Genomic DNA, 21,997 nt, shown 5'->3' on the forward strand with positions numbered 1-21,997 from the left:
TGTTCTCCATCCTGCAGTCATGAGGGGTGACCACTGACCTGAGCACGCGCACGCTCACGCTCAAGCAACACACAATGACGTCTGCCGCAAACAACAATGAAGTTCATATTACAAGGGCACGCTACATCAACGAGTTGGTTCATTTATTGATAGAAATGGACGACAGCTGGGTGTCCTTTCTAAGTGTACGACTTATCGAAATGTATCACAATAGGCTGCACAGCGACATCACCATGGAGACCATCGCTTATACTTTTGCGCAAAATAATGTCGTAAACTGTCACAGAAACACGTAAACTACTAATGCGACTAAACTACAAACAGCACGTGTTTTATGCATCTTTTGTGCCAGCTATCCCTGCTGATGTGACGCCATGCAGCTCAAACAAACACAGTCCTGCTCGGCGGTATGACAGGACTCGATTTCCTTGTAAAATAAAACATATATTTTTTTTGGGGGGGCTAAAAAGTCTGCGCCAGCTCCAGAGAGAGACGCAGAGCCCTTTAAACTTCAAACGAGACCCCTTGTTTTTTTCTCTCGAGGATTATTAGTGAAGAAGAAAAGGCTGTTTTGGACGGAAGCTAAATATGTCCAAATTGCTCGTGCGGTCCGTCATTTTTTGGGATTATCCCCCATGTGGTTAGGAGTTATGTGATGGTAAAGGCACTCTAAGAGGAGAAGGTAAGGCTGGCTGATAGTCATCAAAACATACTCACGTTCTCCGTTATCTCGGATGGGCACCCACCGCAGCACGACGACTAACCAACAAGTTGGACTTCGCATAACGGAAATGTGTTGAGAAGCATCTAAAGTAACTCAAAACGACGTCGTTGAGGAGCAACAGGAAACTGGACGTCGGGGGAAAAGCTGCATGTTAAAAAGTTCGTCGCTTTCTCTCTCATAGTGAGCGCACGCGACAGTTCTTCCTCAACAAACGAAAAAAAAAAAAGAGGAAAGACAACTTTCAGCCACGGTCTTGACGCGTAAAAAAAAAAAAAAAGTGGCGACTCCTCATTTCCGCTGTCAAAAAAAATGTGCCTTGGTCCGGCTGCGTCAAGCTCGAGACGAGTCGGAGTAAAGTCACGACAAAGCTTCCGACTCTGGCTTTTCAAAATAAGAGATGCACGCTTGCACGCGTCCACAAAAGCAACAGGCGCCGGTAACCAAGGCTGGATGGACCCACTAGGGGGCCCGGCCCTCTGCGCAACACGACATCTGGCGGAGGAAGTATTTGGATTTTCTCAAAGTAGAGCTAGCAGTACCACAACATTATTGAAGGGTAAAAAGGCCTTCATTCAAAATGTAAAAGTACAGTGTCCTACCAGAATAAAAAGTTATCTTTATGCAGAATGGACCATTTCAGAATAAAGTGTAATATTTATATATTTTTTAACCTATAGTTTAACCTATAATAATATATCATAATTTCAGATATGTATTTTGTATTAATAATCTCTATCTGCAAGTATATGTATAAGTAGTGAGGTAAAAAGTACAATATCGTGTTCCAAAATGTAGTGGAGCATAAAATGGAAAAACTCAATAAAGCATGAACGTAAAATTACTCACTATGTGTGTATTTTTATACATCACATTATTAGTTCATTCATTGAACCGTGCCTTCACCCAATGAGAGCTGGAGTCTGGCAACCTACCTACGGGCAATTTAGAGTCTTCAATTAACCTAAGCTGCATGTCTTTGGACTGTGGGAGGAAGGGCCCATAAAATCAGAATGATTTTACAGAAATTTTAGAAATGTTGCATTTTATTTGGAAAAGGCTAATATCCTACGCTTCTGCAACTTGAGAAGCTCAAAAATGACCATTTGGCTTTCTCAGAAGTTGCACATTCTTTGCCCTTATTTTTTTGGGTTGATTTCCTGGGGCCGTATTTGTTTTGGCAACCTAATCCCTATCTAATCTATTAAATCATCTGGGAAATTTGGTGGGATGGCAATCCCAGCTGTACAGAGGGCTGTAAATAGTCTGAGTAAATTGTGGGAAAATATCTTATTTATCTTAATTCTTTAATAAAGAAACTAATGATAAGAGTGTGTAAAACAATGAATATGTCCTTGATCTCACATATTCACACTCAGTTGACAGTTTATTAGGTACAACTAGCTCAAACTAATGCAGTCCTAAAGTGAAAAATGACTGTAATGTTTATACTGCAAGGTGTTGCTACTATTATGTCCACCTCATTTGTATCAGTGAGGTCGAATAAGAGAAATACCCCTCTTTATAATGCAATACATTTCAGCACCACAAACTACAGCTTCCAAAATGACTGTGAGACACTTTTCAGTCTCCTTTTGAGTGGTCAGTATTTTAACATCTACTTTTATGTTGAAATTTCCAGACAGGAAGTAGCTTCCTCGTTTTGTGAGGTTTCGTGCTCTCAGCGGTCAGGTACAGTACAGTATGTGAGAGATGCACGAACTGTCTCTATCAAGAATTCAGATACATTTGGTTTGTTAGCTGTAAAATGCGGAGGTCTGTCTCCACTTTATTAGTTATTTCCAATGCGTCATATCCTACAATATGCGTAATGTAGCCTAAACTCTTTTTAAACTATATATATATTGGAACAAACGCGGATCGACTCAAACTCAGGTGGTGCGACACTGTTTGCTGCAAAACTCACCAAACCACCCTACAGCGTCACATTTTTATTGCTTACTACAGAGAAATAAAACAATTATGAGAAATTGTATTTTTCCTTCTCTGGAGACTCACAGTCAATCTCACCCAGAGGGTCCACTTGTCCCGCCAGGTGTAAAGCAGTCATTGTTTTTCATTTGAACTCAAAGATTTAACGCTGCAGTTTAAAGCTTTTTGCACAGCGCCACCTGGTGAGACTTGGGCTGAACAGCGCCAGGAATGTGTGTGGTTTCATGATGCCTTGCATGAACCTGGGGGACACATCATCAGAGGTGGAATGTGAGAACATTCACTCAAGAAACAGTACTTAAAGGAACAGTCTGTAGCTTTTATGGGGCTCTACTGGCCGACATGGAATATCATATAATAATATAGTGTGTTTTCTTTAGTGTACAATCACTGGAAAATAATTTGAGCCATAATCCAGCAATATTATTCTGTAATTGGCTGTTTTGCACAATAAGTACTTCTTTATCAGTGAGTAAGTATATTTAGCTAATAGTTATTTTACTCAAGTAAGATTCAAAATGCAGGACTTTTACTTGTAACCAAGTATTTGAAAGCTGTTGTATTGCTTAAGTTAAAGATCTGAGAACTTCTTTTACGACTACCCATCATGCTGTACTTGGCTCTATAAAGTACTGTATAATGAAGAAAGAAGAAAAGCCATAGCAACTTTATCATCAATTAAAATAAACTCAAGTATTCAGATCAGCAGATATCATGATCACAGAAAAACAGTTCACAATATAACATGTATAAGCTGTTTATTAAGTGGTTTACAGCAAATGTGTAATCAACAAACATCATGTCAGGGTACCATCTGTGGACAATGTGTTAAATATTATTGGTTATTTAAAACAATTCTCATATTGTGTGCTATAACGGTGAAAAGTTGTACTACAATTGTGGAAGTCAATCGTGGTAAAAACAATTTGATTTGTGCATTTAAGTTTCATTCGTCATTTGCCACTCCTGATATAAGATTATCATTCATATGGTTAATTTGACACATTCACAAATTTCTTTAAATATTATTGTTAAAAACAGCATACCATTATCAACTTTAATTACTGTAATGGTCCTCTGTAGATAACCCAATTGGCACAACGACAATCATTTTAGTTAATACATACCGCCTCGGCAAAAAAAACCAACACAATTCACACTGTATCGCTCCTTCCCACAGTTGAATCCATCCAAACTGTGTAAAACAGTAATGATAGTGCTGTGCAATGATGCAGACTGAAGGAAGGGAGCCATTGTCAAGAAGGAATGAACAGAAAGAAGGAAAGGAAAGGAATGAAGGAAGTTCAGTAACCCTCTCATCACTATAGTCCTATGGGAATGGTTGCAAGTGTAATAACAAAGTTATAAAGGTAACATAAGGCACATAAAAATGTGATTGGATATAGAAAAACAGAAGTAGTATAGTAACAGTACGAGCAATCATTTTAAAAGGCCCACTTCTGCTGGTGTTAATTTTCCAACATGGAATAGTTAAATATGTATAAACAAACCAAAGGGTTAGATGTTCACATACAGTAAAGGCCTCTAACAGTAACACACGTTCATCAGCTGTGATAAACGAACAGTATGGTGAAATCAAGAGGATTTGATTGTATGTTAGGAATTTATCAGAGAATCACAATGACAAGTGTTGTGGCCCTACAACTCCAAGGATTTATACAATCTCCATTTATGAGATACGAGAGTCAAAAGGGAACTAAGTGACAAGCACTCTTATGACACAGCATCATCTGGCCGCCGGTTAACAAGCGCTAAAAATACCAGTGTGCTGCTCTGAGCGAGACATCCAGCTCCCACCACGGTCCCCAGTGACTGCAGAGCGGATGCTCTGACCTTAGCAACCACAAGGTCGCTGTGGTGAGCTGTGCCCCGTCGGGGGTACGGAGGGGAATCTGGACCAGTTTTCCCCAACACCACTGCTTATCCCAAGTTTACAGGAAGTCACAGGAAACCTGACTTTGACTTGAAAGCTTTTTAATTGTCCTAATGCCCTTGTCATTAGATTTTAAGAATATCATCAACGGTACAAACGGCTTCCCGGCTGTTACCTTTATTTCATCATCAATCATACAGCTGCAGAATTTCCCGTTACCTTCACCTTTGTATGTCGTGGACAAAGTGTCACTATAGCAACCTAATCCATGTGGATTTGTTCTATATGTGGCCTTCTCCATTTCATTTGCATATAACAAAAACACCCTAGCAACCCTGTGCTGGAATCAGAAAAAGACTTAAATGTGGTGATTTTTTTGGGGCATTCTGCAGATGCTAAGTACCACAGATTGCATGAATACCTATCCAGTAGAAAACCACAGTTAAGATCAAGGTTGCTACAGCTTTAAAGAAAAACAGACCCCAAAACAATTGCACATACTTGGAATTTTTGGAAGCTAGAAGGGAAGTGGAAACCTTGAACATTGGTAATATAATAACAGAACAGCACTTTTTTCTGAATTGTATTTACTACAAGGCCAATCAAGGCAAAACTGTTTAGTATCTTGTTAAGACGGATGCTTTGAATAAAGTATTATCATTTTAAATACTGTGTCTATAACTTTTTGAACTGTTTTTGGCAAATGGCACATTTAAAAAACAGTGGAAAAGAGGATACTTTGTGTTTTTAAATGTCTTGGATTGTACAATGGATAGTGGTAATGTTTAAGACAGATTGATTCCCTTGTGCCAGACAAGATTTGGAATCAATCAATTTCAATTTGTCTTTTTTGATCGGTGATAAGACTGCAGTTTGATAATAGGTCTGATTGGTTCAGAGGGGTGTAACGCTGCAGAATGATCTTAAAAAGGAATGATAAAACTGTGGTGGAAACAAAACCAGAGATTATCCACCTCCATTAGTTCACTGGCTCTGCAGCCACTGCATTCTCACTTCCTCCACTTCTCTGCCGTACCAGTCGTGTAGTTTGGAGAAGCAGCCAGTGCCAGGGGAGACAGGGCTTTCCAGAGATGCTCCTCTTCTCCTGGGTGGCACCGGTGGAGCCCTCACCCCGTTAGCCCCGTGACCAATCACAGCGTCCGTGCAAGCGTCCCAGGCCACACAGGACGGTCCCTCAACGGAGTCGTTAGCCAAGGTTGGTTTACTCCATGCGACTCCATTCTCCTTGGAACAATCGGAGCTGAGCTGCACCTCGTCCTGGTGGCTCCTTTGAGCAGACATAGGGCCTGCCGTGGGAGGGGTGCCTGATGACGATGATAAGGAAGATGAGGATGACGAGGAAGAGGACGCCCCAGATCTGGTCCGTGCCACCTGGTTTCGCCTGGAGGACTTGGGTCTGCCCTGCAGGCCTCCAACTCCGGCCCCGACACCTCCGCCATCGGCAGCCTCCTGGATCTCCTCCAGCTGCCTCTCCAGCTCCTTCACCACCAGCCTCATGTAGTCGAAGCTGGCCCGTGACAACGCCTTCACCCACGACTCCATGGCTGCCTGGTTCTCCGCGGCCATCTTGTACACGCGTGCCTTGGCACAGTCGAACTTGATGGCGAAGGCGAATTCCTCGGCCGACTCGCACAGCTCCACGGTGCATCCCTCGAGGACGATGACGCCGATGGGCTCTCGGCCATCGCGCTCCTCGAAGTAGAAGAGCATGTTGCCCTTCAGCACGAACCAGCGCCGGTGGTACGCCGTGTTGCGCTCGCCCTTCTTGAACAGGAAGCCCGTCTTGTCCGGTGGCGTGTCACAGGTGGCGTAGTGCGCCACGCTGCGTTCATTCAGCTTCATCTTCTCACCTCCTCCTCCTCTTCTTCAGTGGATGCTTTATTTTACCTAAAAAAAAAAAACATTGTAAAGACGGAGGTCATCCCCAAGTTTAATGGGATTGTTCCTTGTTCTCGCTGCTTTCAGTTGTGCAATCATGCTTTGGCTGAAGGAAAAAACCTGACCGCATACTTTAGGTTTATTGGCATGGTGGTATAATAAACAGGAAGTGAGATGTTTTATGTCCTTCAGGCACGGGATCAGGTACAACACAAAAAGAGATTGGTTCAGTGTTTCACACCTGGGAACTTTAGAGGGGCAGATGTTTGCCAAGCAGACCTCATCCTACATCCTCGGATCCTCTGACTCATCCTGCCAGTCCTCATCACACACTGTCCTCTCACTTTTATTTCTATCTGTAGCATAGTATAGAAGTAATCCTGCATAGTCTTGACCCACTGCAAACTTAAAGAACAGGGAGAACTAGTTGGTTTATTTGCTGTGTAATCACATGTTCAGCTGTAAACTGAGGTCACACCTTCCCTCTGTGTAAACACCTAATCCAATTCTAATCTGCTAAAGCTGGACACTGGTGTAACTTCACTAATCACAAAACTTGACATTTGCTGTTGTTATTTAAAGATGCTGTGAATAAACCACACATTTAAAGTTTGTTTTACTTACCTGTTTATCTCACATCCAGCTGACTTCCACCGCCGTCCTCCCATCACACATGGAGCTAATGATTCATCATGTCTCCATCTTCTTTTGTCTCTTTCTCTCTTTTTCCAAATGAAGGCTGGGAAAGACAACACACGTTACACCCACTTTTTCTTATTTTTTTTGCCCCACCACTGCCAGTTAAGAAGATCGCACTCTTGCTGGTTTTTTACAAACTCCGAGTGGAAAAAGACGACCAAGTGAGAGGTGGACGTCCAGTTTGTAAGACACGAGCAGCCAACACGAGCTGGTTGTTGTGTTCCACCTCTGCTAGGACGATCGTGTTCTGGACGAATGATTCAGTCTCGAGCGGTGTCGGTCACAAGCTTTTGACACATCAGCACTTTGCGGGAATTCCTCTCGGGACACATTTAACAGTGTCAACAACACGGGGACACAACTATAAATGTATAATGTATCTCAAAGACAGAGTCTCTCTCTCTCTCTCTCTCTCTCTCTGTGCCAACTAGCTTCACGCGTTTAGTGAATACAAATGAGCCTCTAGCGTCAGCATTTTTCAGCTGAGCACTAGCTAACACTCCCAGCTGTACGTTAGCAGCCTGTGACGTATGTTACGTTGAGCAGCTATGCGTTACCTGTATGTGAAGACGCCTCCTCTTCTCAGGCAGATACGCTCCCCGTTGTTTATTTTTCCCTTTTTATCTCCCTTCCTACTTTCCTTTTTCTTTTTCTTCCCGGTCACGTGACCGACAGAGGAGTAACATGTTGTGTGTTACGCGGACATTTCGGCTGGGCGGGGTTGGCGTTACCACTCTTTCACCGTCGGACTGATGAAACGATCGTTTTCCGGATGGGCGGGTGCTTAAAACACGCGCATCCCGCCTTTGCCCTTGGAAAAGTGGCATTAAGAGAGCTGCTACCGGCTCGCTGCCCAATTTGCATATTAGGACCATCGTCTGGCAAAGCCTATGCGGACTTTGTACTATATATATATATATATAAATATATATATATTTGTATTAATAATAGAATAGAACATACTTAATATTGATATTGATGAAGGACTGGAACATACCACAGCACACCTTGCAGAAATAAGGCTCTGGTGGAATAAGCACTGAGATGTTTATTACTTGCGTTATAGTTGAGGAGCTCAAACAATTATTGATTAGTGATTATCAGAAAATTCCGGCATCTATTTCGATGTATTGGTCATTTTGAAAGCAACTTTTTCATGTTTTTGCTTTATTTTACTACTACTACTTTACTACTACTGTACTGAAGATATAGAAGCCAAATGTACTCTTGGTATTACAGGTTTAAGTACTCGTAGGCAGCAGAATTGCCCCTTTCTACAACTAACATACACATATAAATAATGTGTATTTACTATCATATCCATATCCACTGACTCATAATTCGATCACTAATACATTTGTTATTTTACGAATATAAGCTTTAGTAAGTACTAATGAGTAAGTAAATACTGCTTACATAGAAATAATGCCAATGATAAAGCCTCCTATGGTACAGCGGTAAAACATTCACCTTTTCTTTTCAGAAATGACTTGTTTTCCATTCATAATTCTGCAAACTGCCCCATGCAACTACAGTCCTCCACTACCATTTTACTTTTGGAGTTGGGTGCTTTGCTTGAAGATACCAAGGCAGTGAGTTAAATATACTCATTGATGTTCCCGTCTCAAGACCGCATCTCTGTCCTCTGGGCCACCCCTGTCCTCTTCCTGTGGCCCTGTCTGGCCCCATTTCTAAAGCATTGAGCTGCTGGCTTTGGCCCATGTTACTCCGCGCACGACCGCGACGAACCGCTTAGAATTCATTAGAATATCATCCGCAGACAGCTGATGGCCTTTAACACTGCCAGCCTGCTATCTCATCACACTAATCTTCAATTAACTGATGCAGCTGCTGGTGCCGTTTAATGTATTTCTCTTTCTGAACTGTTTTTTGCTCACACTGATTTTTGGTTGCTTTGATTAAGGGTGATGCTCTTGCAGCCTGTTTAATTTCCTCTATTTGACTCCCAGTTTACAGAGTCTTGACACTCTAAAAGACTCATTTGCAAGAGCATAGTTTATAATGAATAATACAGACATAAAAATCAACCCTTTCCGCACTTGAAGTTATTGCTCAGTTCATAAAATACACACAGACACACCGACATTAAGTGTAAAGTGTTTACTTCTCACAAGTTATTTTCCAACAGTTTGTGGACACACACAACAAAATATCACCGACAGCCTTTTGCAAATTTCCCATCGTCTTGAAAACGTATTCCTAAATGAAGTTTGGTCATGAATTCAGTCTCTGTGTCCAGTGAGAACAAAGAGGTGGAGTTTACATGTGTGGTGCCTCCAGACAGCATATGGAGACAGGCCATGTTGTAGGCCAGCTTACACTTCCCATAAATGTATTGATCCAAAATGGACTATTAAAATGTCTTACACTATTCTTCCCTTTTATTTTACTTTGTAAAGCAATTCATAATCTCTGTTTTTTGACAAGTGCTAAATGAATAAACTTTATTACCATAATTATTTAATTACCAATGCATAATGGGCCTAAGCAACGTTATAAATGGGACATTTGTCAGGTTTATAGTGGCTGCTAAAATAACCTGATGGACTCCATATGAGGAAATAAGAGGGAGTACTTCCTTACTCTGTGTTATGGAGAGCAGAGCGCCCTGCGTGTTGGACCCACCAACAGACAGCCTCTCCACAGAAATGCATAGAAAAACACAGTGATGGCAGGACAAAGTGAAGAGTCAGTCGTGCATTCATTCAGCCCCATGCCTCCTGTCTGATAAAGCACAACTAGGTATTTGGTTTACGACATTAGTCTTCTGCGCCTTACATTTTCTTTCTCACAATACAGCCAACTCTGTAGAGTTTCTTGAAGGGTGATTACTGAAGCAGTTGTTATTCATCCATACAAACACCATCCTGTTGCTATATATAAATAAATCATCCTGCTGAGCCATGCTGAAAAACACGTACCTCGAGGGAATGTCAGCTTTCGTCAAAATACCTCTGTCATCCAACACAATATCAAAAATATCATCTCTTTAAATGTTAAAGTCTCTGTAGAAAAATGCCTGAAATATATATATATATGTATAGATATCAAACATGTTCATGTATATTTGTATACAAAGAAAATTTGATGCAAATTATTACTTCTTCAACATCCTTTAAAGCTGTAACTATGGCACTAAACTGTATTTCAACATGTTATTGTGAAGAAAAACATAGCTTTCATGGCATCTGTTGAGCACATAGATTGTGATGAACGGTTAACATAATGTCTGGACACAGATCAGTGACCACATCTTCATCATTTCAAACCGTTCCAAGAATACGCCATGATTGAGCACGTGGTACATGCTGACATTAATATCATTGTCTCCTTATCTGCAGTCCAGCGGTGTTTTGCTCACAGGCAGACCTGTCGGGCTCTCCAGACACAAACAATTACAATTCCTAAAAGGCAAATTCCATCGGTTGAGTGGAGCTATTGATTTCCATCTGAGTATGCGCAGATTAAAAGCCTGTGTAGACATCAATCAAATACTGGCTGACATCATTTCACCACATATTGCACCTCTTCATCTAAACCTGCCACCTTTACTTTTGATTATAGGGTTTCAGCAGCATTCTAATCTTAAATTCAACTATTTCTATTACAAAAAATATCACCTCCACGGCTTTAAATTCATCAATCTGTAGACACTTACATACAGGGACTGCCCTTCCTATTTCCCCAGTTTCACAGAAACGTTGCCCTGGCACAACTGTGCCTAGAAGTTGTTCAGTGCTAAAAAGTAAAAGTATGGATTTTATCATCTCCTGATGATTAATAGCCATTAGTGCTGCATGTAAACAAAAAAAAAAGGTTGATGCTCGGCCTCAGCTCTGGCTCCTCTTTCCCTGATCAACCAGGGTCGATCAGTGGGTGGAACAAGCCTCCACTCGTATCTCAAGTATCTCAATGGGCCCTGCAGAGGAAAAAGAGGAAACACATTAGTGTGAATATCTGACTGCACAAAAGGAGAGCCACTTGACAGAACAGCCACAGCACCAACAATCTATTTTCACAGAACAAAATGAAAATAAACCAAGGTATCGTTGCCCACACACAAGCACCCAGACAGACACACACACACACACACACACACACACACACACACACACACACACACACACACACACACACACACACACACACACACACACACACACACACCACACACACACATCAGGCATCAAAGTTAATAGGACTGAAACGTCTTGCACAATTTCCTCTTTGGATTAAGAAGCCTTCCCTTTTGTGCAAAGAGAGAAGAATTGCCTAGCCTCGTGTCTCTCCTTAAATAGCTACCATTTCTTCAGTGTTTCTTAGTCAAGTCTGGAGTGGTTGAATGAGCAGAGGACCCCATCTGGATTACTGTGTCTCTTGCAAATCTGATCCTGTTGTTGAGATATTGTGTACCTTCCCCGAGTAAGGTGCAGCTGATGCCTCTAACTTCTCATCAATCTCCAAGGCAGCGTGAAATCCTCACATTAAGTTTGCTTCAACTCCAAAGCTCTCGAAGTGGCACTGAACCATCTCAGGCCCTCTGACTCTTTCTCACACACATGGGTGCATGAACTCATGCATGCCTTTATTTTCACCCTCGTGTTCATTCAAACACATGCACAAGCATCTCTTTAGCATAAAAATGTATGCATATGAGAGTGCACACGCATTTTGACAAGGACACACACAAACACACATGCCCACTCACTTTCCCACATCATGACTTTGTCTGAGTCACAGATAAAGAAGCATCAGAACGAGCCAGTATCCATGCCCAATGTGCACCAGATTTACTTTTCAATGCTCTGATATTCGGCAATGTAGGTCATGTCTATTTTGTATTCTAATGAACTTTGCATCTAGTATCTCCATCACAGATGTAATGCCTCTTGCACGCACTACTACAATAACTTAGCTTTCAGTTTGTTCAATGTTTTCCCCATGACATTTCATTTTCAATGATCATAATGAAATGTGGTCTATTTTGAGGGAAACAAGAATCTAAGTAAATGGTTCCTGCAGTATGGGGATGAGAAAATAGACAACTGTGTCTCTTGGCAGACTATCACCGCCACAAAAAACAACAGCTAATTAATATTCCCTGGCAAAATGTGGGTCTCACTCTGACACATTTATTGAGTTTTAATGCGCACTGTGCACTTGCCAAGTTTGAAAATGGAACGAAGACAATGCAGTTCGAATTAGAGTAAAGCACACATATGACTATTGTGCTCTAAGACAGAGTAACAGGTTTACATTTACAAATTGAAACTGTAACAATCCAACCATTCAGCTTTATGAGATTTTATATTTATTATGGAAAAGGGTTACTGCACCAGTGACGTCAGCAGAACGTGGGGTTGGAATCGAAAACGCACAACCTTCCTTAAATGGAGGAGCAACTGTACACAATGATTCATAAGCAGCTTCATAACAAACAGGAGTAGATTTTTCTCTCCCCTAGAAGGTTGTTTGCAATTCAGAGGTAAGACGTGAAGAATGCAGAGGCTGCAGCAACTGTGAAGCAGTCAGTGAACTTTTTGATTTACAATGGAGATTCTGCCAATGGTGTTTTGCTGTACAAAGTGTCTGATATGTTTTCATAATAGATACCACTCCCACATATATATATAGAGATACATGTGTGCGGAGAGATTATGCATACAGTTGCTGCCGAGTGGGAGTGTAGCATCATCCAAGGGGAGAGGAAGACAGAAAGAAAGAAAGAGTAAGAGAGAATGAGTCAAGGAGAGAGAGAGAGAGAGAGAGAGAGAGAGAGAGAGAGAGAGAGAGAGAGGTGGGCTATGAACTGGAGCTGTGAGCTGTAGGGAGTAGGTCAGTGCAGTTGAGTCAATCCTGACTCATGATAGAGGCGGTGAAGATCCACCTCCTCCCTGCCCATTACAATTTCATCCCCAAGCCTGGAGCACTGGAGCTCAGATAGCCATTACAAAAACAGTGAAAAACTCCTAGATCCATGGTCGGAGGAGCACTGGTTTCTGTGTTACAGGAACAATCCGATAACAAGTCATGGATGTGTTAAACCATGAGAGATGAATCCATACGTGAGGGGCCCATTGTTTCTAACATGAGCTGGTTAGCCAGCGCATAGGTCAAAATAGTTTCTCCCACTTTCCTCTGTGGGTGTAATGAATGTATGCACATCAGTGTCTTGCAGTCCCTCCATCCTCTCTACAAATATGAAGTGGCTGTTAAATGTTTAAACTGATTCATGTAAAATACTGATCTTAATATGCAAGGTCAAACATATAAGTACGCTTGGCAGCATATTTTAAGAATACAGGGAAGATTAAAAGTGGGTTTTTACAGGATATGATATTTTAGGGCTGTGTATCAGACCTCAATACCTTTTTGGTACCGACGGAAATGTGTCGGTATGGAGTTATGTCAGAATAACGAAGGACAGCAGTGTATTGAGTGTGTTTGGTAAGATTCATAATGTTCCTGCTTAATATCAACACGCTATAATTAGGCAAAGTTCTTGTATAACAGCTTGTATTTGAGAACTCGTTTGCTATAACTAAAAAAAGAGTTATGGGGATTGCCTTGGTGGGCAAATGGTTAAAGTGCATGCTTCAGAACCACAATGTTGTCGGTTTCATTCCAGCTGGGGACCTTTGTTGCTTATTGTGCTAGTTTACTGTCTGCCTCTTGAATAATAACTGTCCAATAAAGGCTAATATGCTTAAAAAATAAATTTGAATCTGTTTTGGAGCAAAATATGTTGATACTGTATTTCTTGAGGTAAGTTATCAAAAACGGAAAAGGGGCATTTGTACAGCCATTTGCAATAGCTCTGAAAGTGAAAGTTTTTCAAACAACTCTGCTTCTCATCTCTGACTTGTAGCTTATGCACATCAGAAAGGTATTTTGTGTTGTGGTGAGTGGTCACAAAATGAACAAAGTCAATCTAACAGACAGCCTATCTTACTCAATAGACACAGTAGACTGCCAATACTTTGGATTAAAAACATAAAAACGCTAAAAACTCAGATGGGTAGAAGGATACTGATCTGCTTTTATACCTAAAAAGGGGGATTATATGTTTAACTTTGTATTCCAAATACTGTGCAAGGCCTTAAAATCTAACAATCAGAAAGAAAAAAAGAAACATGCACGGAGAAAAGCAAACAAGTGCAGAGGCCTTTACTTTTCAGTGTGGTCCCTTAATCGTACGATCCCAAAGCCCCTGTGTCAGTTGAATAGTGCATTAGCTAGTAAGACAGTGCTACAGTAACAAAAGCCCTCATCAGCTGCATTTATTGATGATATTGGCTGCACTCCATTGTGTAGCAGGATGCTCTGTTGAACCTGAACGTGTGTGTCGGTGTGTATGTGTGTGAGAGCTGCTGCCAGACTCATTAGGATCCATTAAAACAAGGTAAATACAGTTAATGTTCTACACTGTGAGCAATCGTCTTGAGGACGAACATGCATCTACGTACGCTCTCACGTAGTTGCAAACACAATACAGCCAAAATAGCATCAATCTCCACCGCATTACTGTTTCTCTTTCACCATCTCCCTCGCCGCCTCCCCCCTCCCCCCAACTCTCTCACTTTTACTCGTTTTTTTTTTTTATATCCTCTGATCCCTAATACAGACGCTGATTTCAGATTAGTGAGGCCAGCGAGGTCGTGCATTGGATTTACTCATTAGTGTGTGCTATTTCATACCCTGATTGTCTCGGCCTCAGACCCCTGGACTTCCCACCCCCACAACCCTAATCATGCACAATATATGCTCATATATTAAAATTGATTGTTTATATAACATTCTGACCCCTAAGGCCAACAATAGCCCCAAACATCTCCGTACCTTTCTTTCCCTTTGGTTACTTACTTTTGTTAGCTTGCTCTCTCTCTCTACCTTTTTAACATAAAAATATGTGCAGCAGCAGTTTGGAGCTTTGTCGAGGCTAATGTTGGTACAAAGGCTGTCTGAGGCAGTACTGTTATCTCCTGTAGTCTAATCCGGCTAATTAAGGGCATCGCTGGGAGGAAAGTGCTACTATTTTCATCCAACTCCAGGGTATGCTGTCTCTCCGAGTCTGCAAATCTGACATGTGCTCTAACACACACCTAAGCACACAAAAAGACTTGTGCAAAGATGCAATTTAAAGATTTCTTGACACTTGATTTTAGAAGGTCCACCACATGCACACTTTGCTTGCACTCACACAGGGAACACAGTCTTCATTAAATGTGCTGCTTAATAAAAGCTAATAAAGCGGGGGATAACTACTGCTCATATAGACAGTGATGGTGATATTGCCGCGGCTTTATGATCCCTTGAGGCAAATAACGTCCAGCATTTCGGCGCCTGGTTCTCTCCACTCAAGAGCCGAATTGATTAGCTTACTGTTCACGTAGTCTCATAGACGTAAAGTGAGTGATAGTGAGGGTCTGGACAAATGGGAGTTGAGTTGCTAAACTTAGAATTTGCTATAAAGCTATGAGTAGCTAGAACTACAAACGGCAGTTTTGTCATCTCAACGCTTCAGCAACCCACCATGCCACTCTCTTGTCATTCACTCCTACAGTCTGACACGTCAGCAAAATGGGATTGTAGAGACAAGAGGTGATGAAGGATTAACTCACTTGTCTATTTCTCAGCCCTGACTGCTCATCTTTGCAGGCTTGCTTAGAGTTATAAATGTCAGTACCTGTCTGCGACGACTTTAATGGAATGGTGCATCCTATAATAGCTTTTATTGATGCATTTGTGTGTTGTGGGGAGCTACTTGGTTGGGTGTATATGTAGGTGCTTGTGTATGGGAAGAACTTTAGGGCTTTGGGTGAAATGTGAGGGAAGCGGGTTTTCTTGTTTCATCCAGAAGGACATGAATTAATTACAGCCCCTCTCTGAAAGAACTTCCTGAGTTTCAGACTCGTTAGTACCAAGAGCTCCCAGATAGACACAGATACAATTTAGTTTAAGCGTTGTCAGCAGTCTTTTGTTAAATGTTTAAAGTCACTGTACATTTTCAGTCAATGCTTGCTGCCTGCAGACATGTGCACACATGCCTATGCATACACCCAGAAATACTTACACTCATGAATATACAGGACATTAACAAATAAATTGTATGCAGACAGACTCACAGATATGTGTCAGTGAACACATTCTCTTCCCGATAAACACATGCGCAGCCACTCACCGCTTCTTCCTGATCTCTCTGTGTGCGTCTCAGCGCCCATGGCGGTGCCTTTCTCTCTGTTCCACTCACTTTATCCATCCTTTTCCCAACTGTTCCTCTCTTTGTTTGGATAATCCAAAGTTCAATCGGAGTAGAAAGCACCCATAAAGTAGAAAACACTATGAATGATTCAAGAATATTAAAGTTAGACAGAACAAGGGGGTTCGGCGTCAAACCGTGGTGGTGGTTGATTTGCGTAGGATTGTTTTCTGGGGCTTGAGGGAGGGCGGGTGAGGAGGCACACAAGGTGGAGGTGTGTTTGCTGTCGGCGGGAAACTGTGGCTGACAGAGAGGCCGCCGTTTTCTAACATTAATTCATGATGAGCATGAGGAGGAGGAGGGGAGGAGGAAGAGCAGCAATGCACTGGGCTGAGCCTAAGGTCGTTCAGCTCAGCCTGTAAGTGTAGTTCCGTGTCGTCTACATCATATTGGAGGTCGCAGTCCGGGCAGTAGCCGTGGTACTGAACCTTCTCACTGAAACGGACACGTTCCCTCTCACGAGACTCCCTGCCAGGAGCCTTGGGGCATTTGTTCTTTTCATGGCGGAGAAGAGGCATGGGCCTGGGTAATGTAGGAACAAGACCCGACTCAGGGATTCCGCTGTCATTTGAAATGAAACACGGCATTGAGGAGAATAAATCCCTGTTTGGTTTCATTGGAAAACCCCCACCATTCCTCATCAGAGACCCACTGGCCTTGGATATATTCCCTGATAACATTAATGTAGGATGAGGCAGATTCTTAATGTTGTGATCTTCGGATCTCAGCGGGGTAAGTCTGGGTGGCGGTAAGGGGGGGTGGGGTTTCTTGAGTACAGTCAGGACTGGAAGAAGGTTAACAGGGACTGGGTGGATGAGGGCGGGGAGTTTGAAGATGCAGTCATCAGGGAAGAGTTTCATCTTCTCCAGGCTGGAGGCGGTGGTAGTGGTGGTGGTGGAGCTCGAGCTGGAGTTGAGCGTGTCCGTCTTGGAGCTGTCTGTGAGTCCGTCCTCCTCCAGTTGCAGGTCACCAGTCAGGGTGTCAATGTCATGAACAACCTGGTGGCAAGAAGAGCAAATGTCACTGAGACAGCTGAGGTCAGCAATAATGATAACACTGAAGTCTTTATCTCTTCAAATTATGAACTGAAACCTCATTGCATAAATCTAAAGACACTCTGATTTAGGTAATGAGTGTTTAATGAGATTTAAGTTCCCTATGATAACCACACTAGGGAGAAAATAAATATCACTACAATTTATGGGACCGGCCATGAGCCTGCAAAACTCTGTACTAAGTGATATAGTACAACAATCCCATGCACCATCAGAGCTGAGAGGTGTTACAATACCAACCCTGTAGCCAAGTCACAAAAACTATAATTTATAAAACAAAACTAATGTTAGGAATGAATCAAAATGACATCCTCTACAGCACAAGAGTGCAGAGGACCCAGACAAACACAGGGATAGAAAAAAAGAAAGAAAAGGAGGTAGATATGGAAAAACAAAAAGACTGTCAGTTTCTTGTTGGCAAAAATCTGCCTAAACGGTTGTAATATTCTGCTGCAAGTGAGCAAGTCAGAGAATAAGAATCACAATACAACCAGCAGGAGAGTAAATAAGATCGCACTGAATCAAATGCTCTGACAGGGAAGATCCATTTCTACTGACAAAAGTGTCATATTTCTCAACATCAGCACTGGAAACAATTCATCCATCATGAATCAATTCCAAGAAAAGCAACCTTGATATCACAGCAAGAAGAAAAAAAATATTATATTTTATAATATGATATATATATATGATATAATATGAAAAAGATACGCTTGATCAGTTAGAAGGGTAGAAGAGAAGACATAAGAAATACACTATGACATAGACCATTCAATATTTTCTGGGGAAAGGAATATTGAAAGGATCTTTATACAGCAGACCATTATTATTACGGGGGACAATAAACAAAATTGTAATAAAGAGAGGTTGGCAGAAAAGCTCTGCTCAGAGCAGTAGAAATGTAAAATTTTGTCTCTGGATATACAGCAGATATTTAGATCAAAAGGTGCTTTCTTTGTCTTCCAAGAGGAAATTTGTTTTCACAGACGGCTCAGGGAAATATTAAACAGCTGTTGGAGCAGACATTTGGTTTGTTGGCACTGTACAGGCAACAAGCAATACTGGAAAAAGTTGCATGGATGTGGCAGAACAAATTGAGATAATACATTAAACATTCACAAAGTACAAACTGTACAGAAATCCCCACGCTGTAATTGTACAACGCCTGCTGAACAGCACATTCTTTCAGGGCATGATGCTCAACTGAATTGGATGTAATATGCACCAATCAATATGCCACAACCTAAGGCCAACTATGGATTGACAACACAACTAAAGAGTGACATACAGTCTTGGCATACCTCAAACGCCTCTGGCTATTATCTCCCATCCCACAACGGATCGCATTTTGTTTACTTAAAGCAAGCACTTGCTCCCATCCGTTGACATAGTTACTTTCCAAAAATTGTCTGTGTAAAAACAATACCTGGAAGGAAGGATTGAAATTGCATTTTCAAAACAATAAATATTGCCTGAAGAGCCATTATTAAAGGGGATTACATTTTTAAGAAGGCAGTTTAGCAAACAAAATAGACATGGTGCTAAACTCTGCCGGGGACTTATAACTGATAATTAATAACTAAATGTTTATGTTCCGCAGCCATTTTCATAGATCTATCCAAAACATTCCCATTGGAGAAGAGTTCTATCCTTGTTGTCTTTCCTTAGTTGAGTTATTATTTCTGTGATGCCGAGAACTGGAGTCTAATATAAATTGAGTTGAAGACATCTAAGTTCATTGTATCACAGTAAAATAAAACATAGCAGAAGAGAAAGTTTCTGTATTTTCCTTTAAAGCATTAATAAAATAATAACGACAATGTGCTTATGTTGATTTTCTGAATTAATTAGGCTCATCTCAGAGTTAGAGTACCCAGTACATTAGTCCACTGTAAAACAGTAGTGCTACAATCCAAGGGTTTGAAATGCTTGTCCAAACAATGGCTCGGGAGGAGGCTGAGGTGGAGATAACGAGAGAGTGGTTAGGAGAGGAAGAGAGAGGGAGAAAAAGTGACAGAGAGGGAGCGATAAAGAGAAAGATAGAAGGCCAGGGCAGTGAGGGCAACGGAGCGAAACTCTTCATGCAGTCTTTAAAGGGATAATTTGTTGGGACACACACAAGAGGTAACACCAGTATCCCATTGTGCAGCCCCTGCTGTAGGCCAGGCAGCTTCCGTGGCTGTGCCAAGCATCTGGGCAGGGTCCCTCCTCCGAGCCAGGCTTGGCTCCAGCCATGTCCGTGAGTTATAACAGATAGCTGCATTTTAAAAGGATTATACCTCAAACAGTGGCTTTGATAGTAACACCCCCTTGAGGTATGTGTTTAGTGGGTGCAGTGTCAGAATAACTGATCCTCTACACAATCTCCAGCAAGCCAAAATAAAAAGAAAGAAAGAAGGAGGGCACATCACACAAAAAAATCACAATAGAGAGATACAATGCCTTCTTGTTCTCATTTATCTCCGGCGCCTGCTGTGAGATGAAGGAAGTCTAATTCAGCTCAAGTTGCAAAAGCAGAGTAAGGGGAGCAGGGAGGGAGAAGGAGACATATGCTGTGTCGACTGCCCCATCCATAATGTAGGAACCAGAAGCTGTGCACCATAGGGTTTTATTAGAATGACAGCCTGTCTTGTTAGGGTTAGAGGTTCAGCACAGCAGGCCGGACGCCTGGTGTGTGGCCTATAGAGGAATGTATGTAAACATGAAAGCAGGTAAGACTGCAGGTTATCACAACTGAGGTGGCAGCACGGGATGCAGTGATCGGCATAAGAGGAAACACTGATTTGAAGTAAGCAAAGTAACACGTGAAGGACATTTAAAATAAGAATTGTCTTTGCTCTATGAGAACAAAAAAAACATTCAAATTCCCTGAATTTTCAGACATGCCTCCTGTGTTTGCATCACCGATATCTGGATGTCCAATCAGACAGCTCAGAGAGTTTTTATCTTTAACAAGGATTATGTAGAGAGAAGAAGAGAGAGAGAGAGAGAGAGCAGACAGCAAGAGATAAAGAAAGGATGGAGATGAGTGGCTGCGATAAACACACAATGAAAGATAACAAAAGACACAGAAAGATGAAGATAAAGAACAAGAGAGCCACCACAAGAGCTTGAGATGTGAAGTGAGAAGATCAGCCAAGCGCTCTATTATTTGTGAGAAGATCATTCGCAGCAAACAACAGTCAGGCATTAAAGATGATGAAATGCAATGCAAAAGCGCCTTCCTGGTTGAACCAACTTGCCCATTAAATATTAATAGTGATTAGCCTGTGAGTCGGGGCAAAGAAGCTGTCTGGTCATTTTACACCCCACATCCTCCTGCTCCACGTGTGTCTCATGTTGGTGTAATAGTGATCACACACATTAGTGTGCTAAGGGGAGGAGCATGTCTGTGTGTGTGTTTGTGAGTGTGTGCGATCACAGCCTCTTCCAGGCCCGTGAGGTGGACGACCACCTCCAACGTCCTCTCTCACAAGGATGCCTAGAAAGAGCATCCTCAGATCAAGCCAGGTGGAAATAGCACAACACATGGTGTAATACTCAGAATACAAGGCGTCGTATGGTGTTTCCTGTTTATTTACCTCCTTGAGCTCTTTGGCTACATCCTTGAGGTTTCCCAGGATGGTTTCCAAATTCTCCACGATTGTCTTGATCTCCTTTTTCACTTTCACTTTGGAGACTACTCCTTCAGCCTCCGCATTGGGTGAGCCGGACATTCTTCAGTTTGTGGCACGATCTATTTCGTGAAGGCTCCAAAGTCAAATCCTTTGGTCGTCACGCCGCCACTTTGCCAACGCATTTTTTATTTAGTCCTCCGCTCCCTTCACTTCTGCTCCTACATCACGGCCAGGACGGAGCGGAGTGGCGTCGGGCAGCGTTCCGTGTCCACCACCAGGCATGCGCAATAGAGCGAAACACACACAAAAAAATACAGCGGCTATGTCAAAAGATTGTATCATACTGTCCACAGGTTACTGCGCCTCACATCTCCGTGTCCAAGAGCAGACGACGCGCCGCGGATATCCTTCACGTCGAGGGAGCGCTATATTCAACATTTTGTAAGAAAACGTCCAACACGAATGCGTTGAAAATAAAGAAAAGGACACGAAGAGGGAAAGATCAGCAGCTTACACAGGCAGTCAACGTGATCCAACCCGTCACACCGCCGGTGGTTATTGTAACTGTCCATAATCCCCAGGCGTCGAACAAAATTGGTCATAAACTCCTAATTTTTTCTTCAAATAAACGCATCTGGTAATGAGACACTCAGGAGAGCCGCCAGGTGAAGACACCCCAGAGGCACTTTCCTCCGATCAACACCCAGACTGTCTCGTCCTGTCTCCATCGGAGCCTTCTTGGAGTGTCTGAGCAGCCAACGTCCGGGCGCAGGGGATGCTCTCGCTCTCTCTCTCTCTCTCTCTCTCTCTCTCTCTCTCTCTCTCTCTCTCTCTCTCTCTCTCTCTCTCTCTCTCTCTCTCTCTCTCCAGTCTCTCCAA

At 42.2% G+C, this 21,997-nt stretch overlaps 3 protein-coding genes across 3 annotated transcripts in view; all 3 read right to left on the reverse strand.

Moving 5' to 3' along the window:
- Positions 1 to 1,029, reverse strand: part of sh2b3 (SH2B adaptor protein 3) — a 52,818-nt gene extending 51,789 nt beyond the window's left edge. Inside the window, exon 1 of the mRNA XM_054611351.1 lies at positions 718 to 1,029. The gene's annotated coding sequence lies outside the window, so the exon portion shown is untranslated. The remainder of the gene's footprint in view (positions 1 to 717) is intronic.
- A 2,398-nt stretch (positions 1,030 to 3,427) lies between these two features.
- pheta1 (PH domain containing endocytic trafficking adaptor 1) lies at positions 3,428 to 7,813 on the reverse strand. Its single transcript, XM_054611116.1, has 3 exons — positions 7,724 to 7,813; positions 7,092 to 7,206; positions 3,428 to 6,476 (listed from the first exon to the last, which is right to left on the reverse strand). Exon 3 carries the CDS (start codon positions 6,429 to 6,431, stop codon positions 5,553 to 5,555), a length of 879 nt encoding a protein of 292 aa, XP_054467091.1. The 5' UTR covers positions 6,432 to 6,476; positions 7,092 to 7,206; positions 7,724 to 7,813; the 3' UTR covers positions 3,428 to 5,552.
- Positions 7,814 to 16,512: 8,699 nt separating this feature from the next.
- Positions 16,513 to 21,217, reverse strand: prr16 (proline rich 16). The gene is made up of 2 exons (XM_054611660.1): positions 21,083 to 21,217; positions 16,513 to 17,444 (listed from the first exon to the last, which is right to left on the reverse strand). The coding sequence occupies exons 1-2, from the start codon at positions 21,215 to 21,217 to the stop codon at positions 16,578 to 16,580; spliced, it is 1,002 nt and encodes a 333-aa protein (XP_054467635.1). The 3' UTR covers positions 16,513 to 16,577.
- Between the last annotated feature and the right edge of the window lie 780 nt (positions 21,218 to 21,997).

Source organism: Anoplopoma fimbria, chromosome 13 (genome assembly GCF_027596085.1).
Source record: "Anoplopoma fimbria isolate UVic2021 breed Golden Eagle Sablefish chromosome 13, Afim_UVic_2022, whole genome shotgun sequence".
In the NCBI taxonomy this organism is placed as follows: domain Eukaryota; kingdom Metazoa; phylum Chordata; class Actinopteri; order Perciformes; family Anoplopomatidae; genus Anoplopoma; species Anoplopoma fimbria.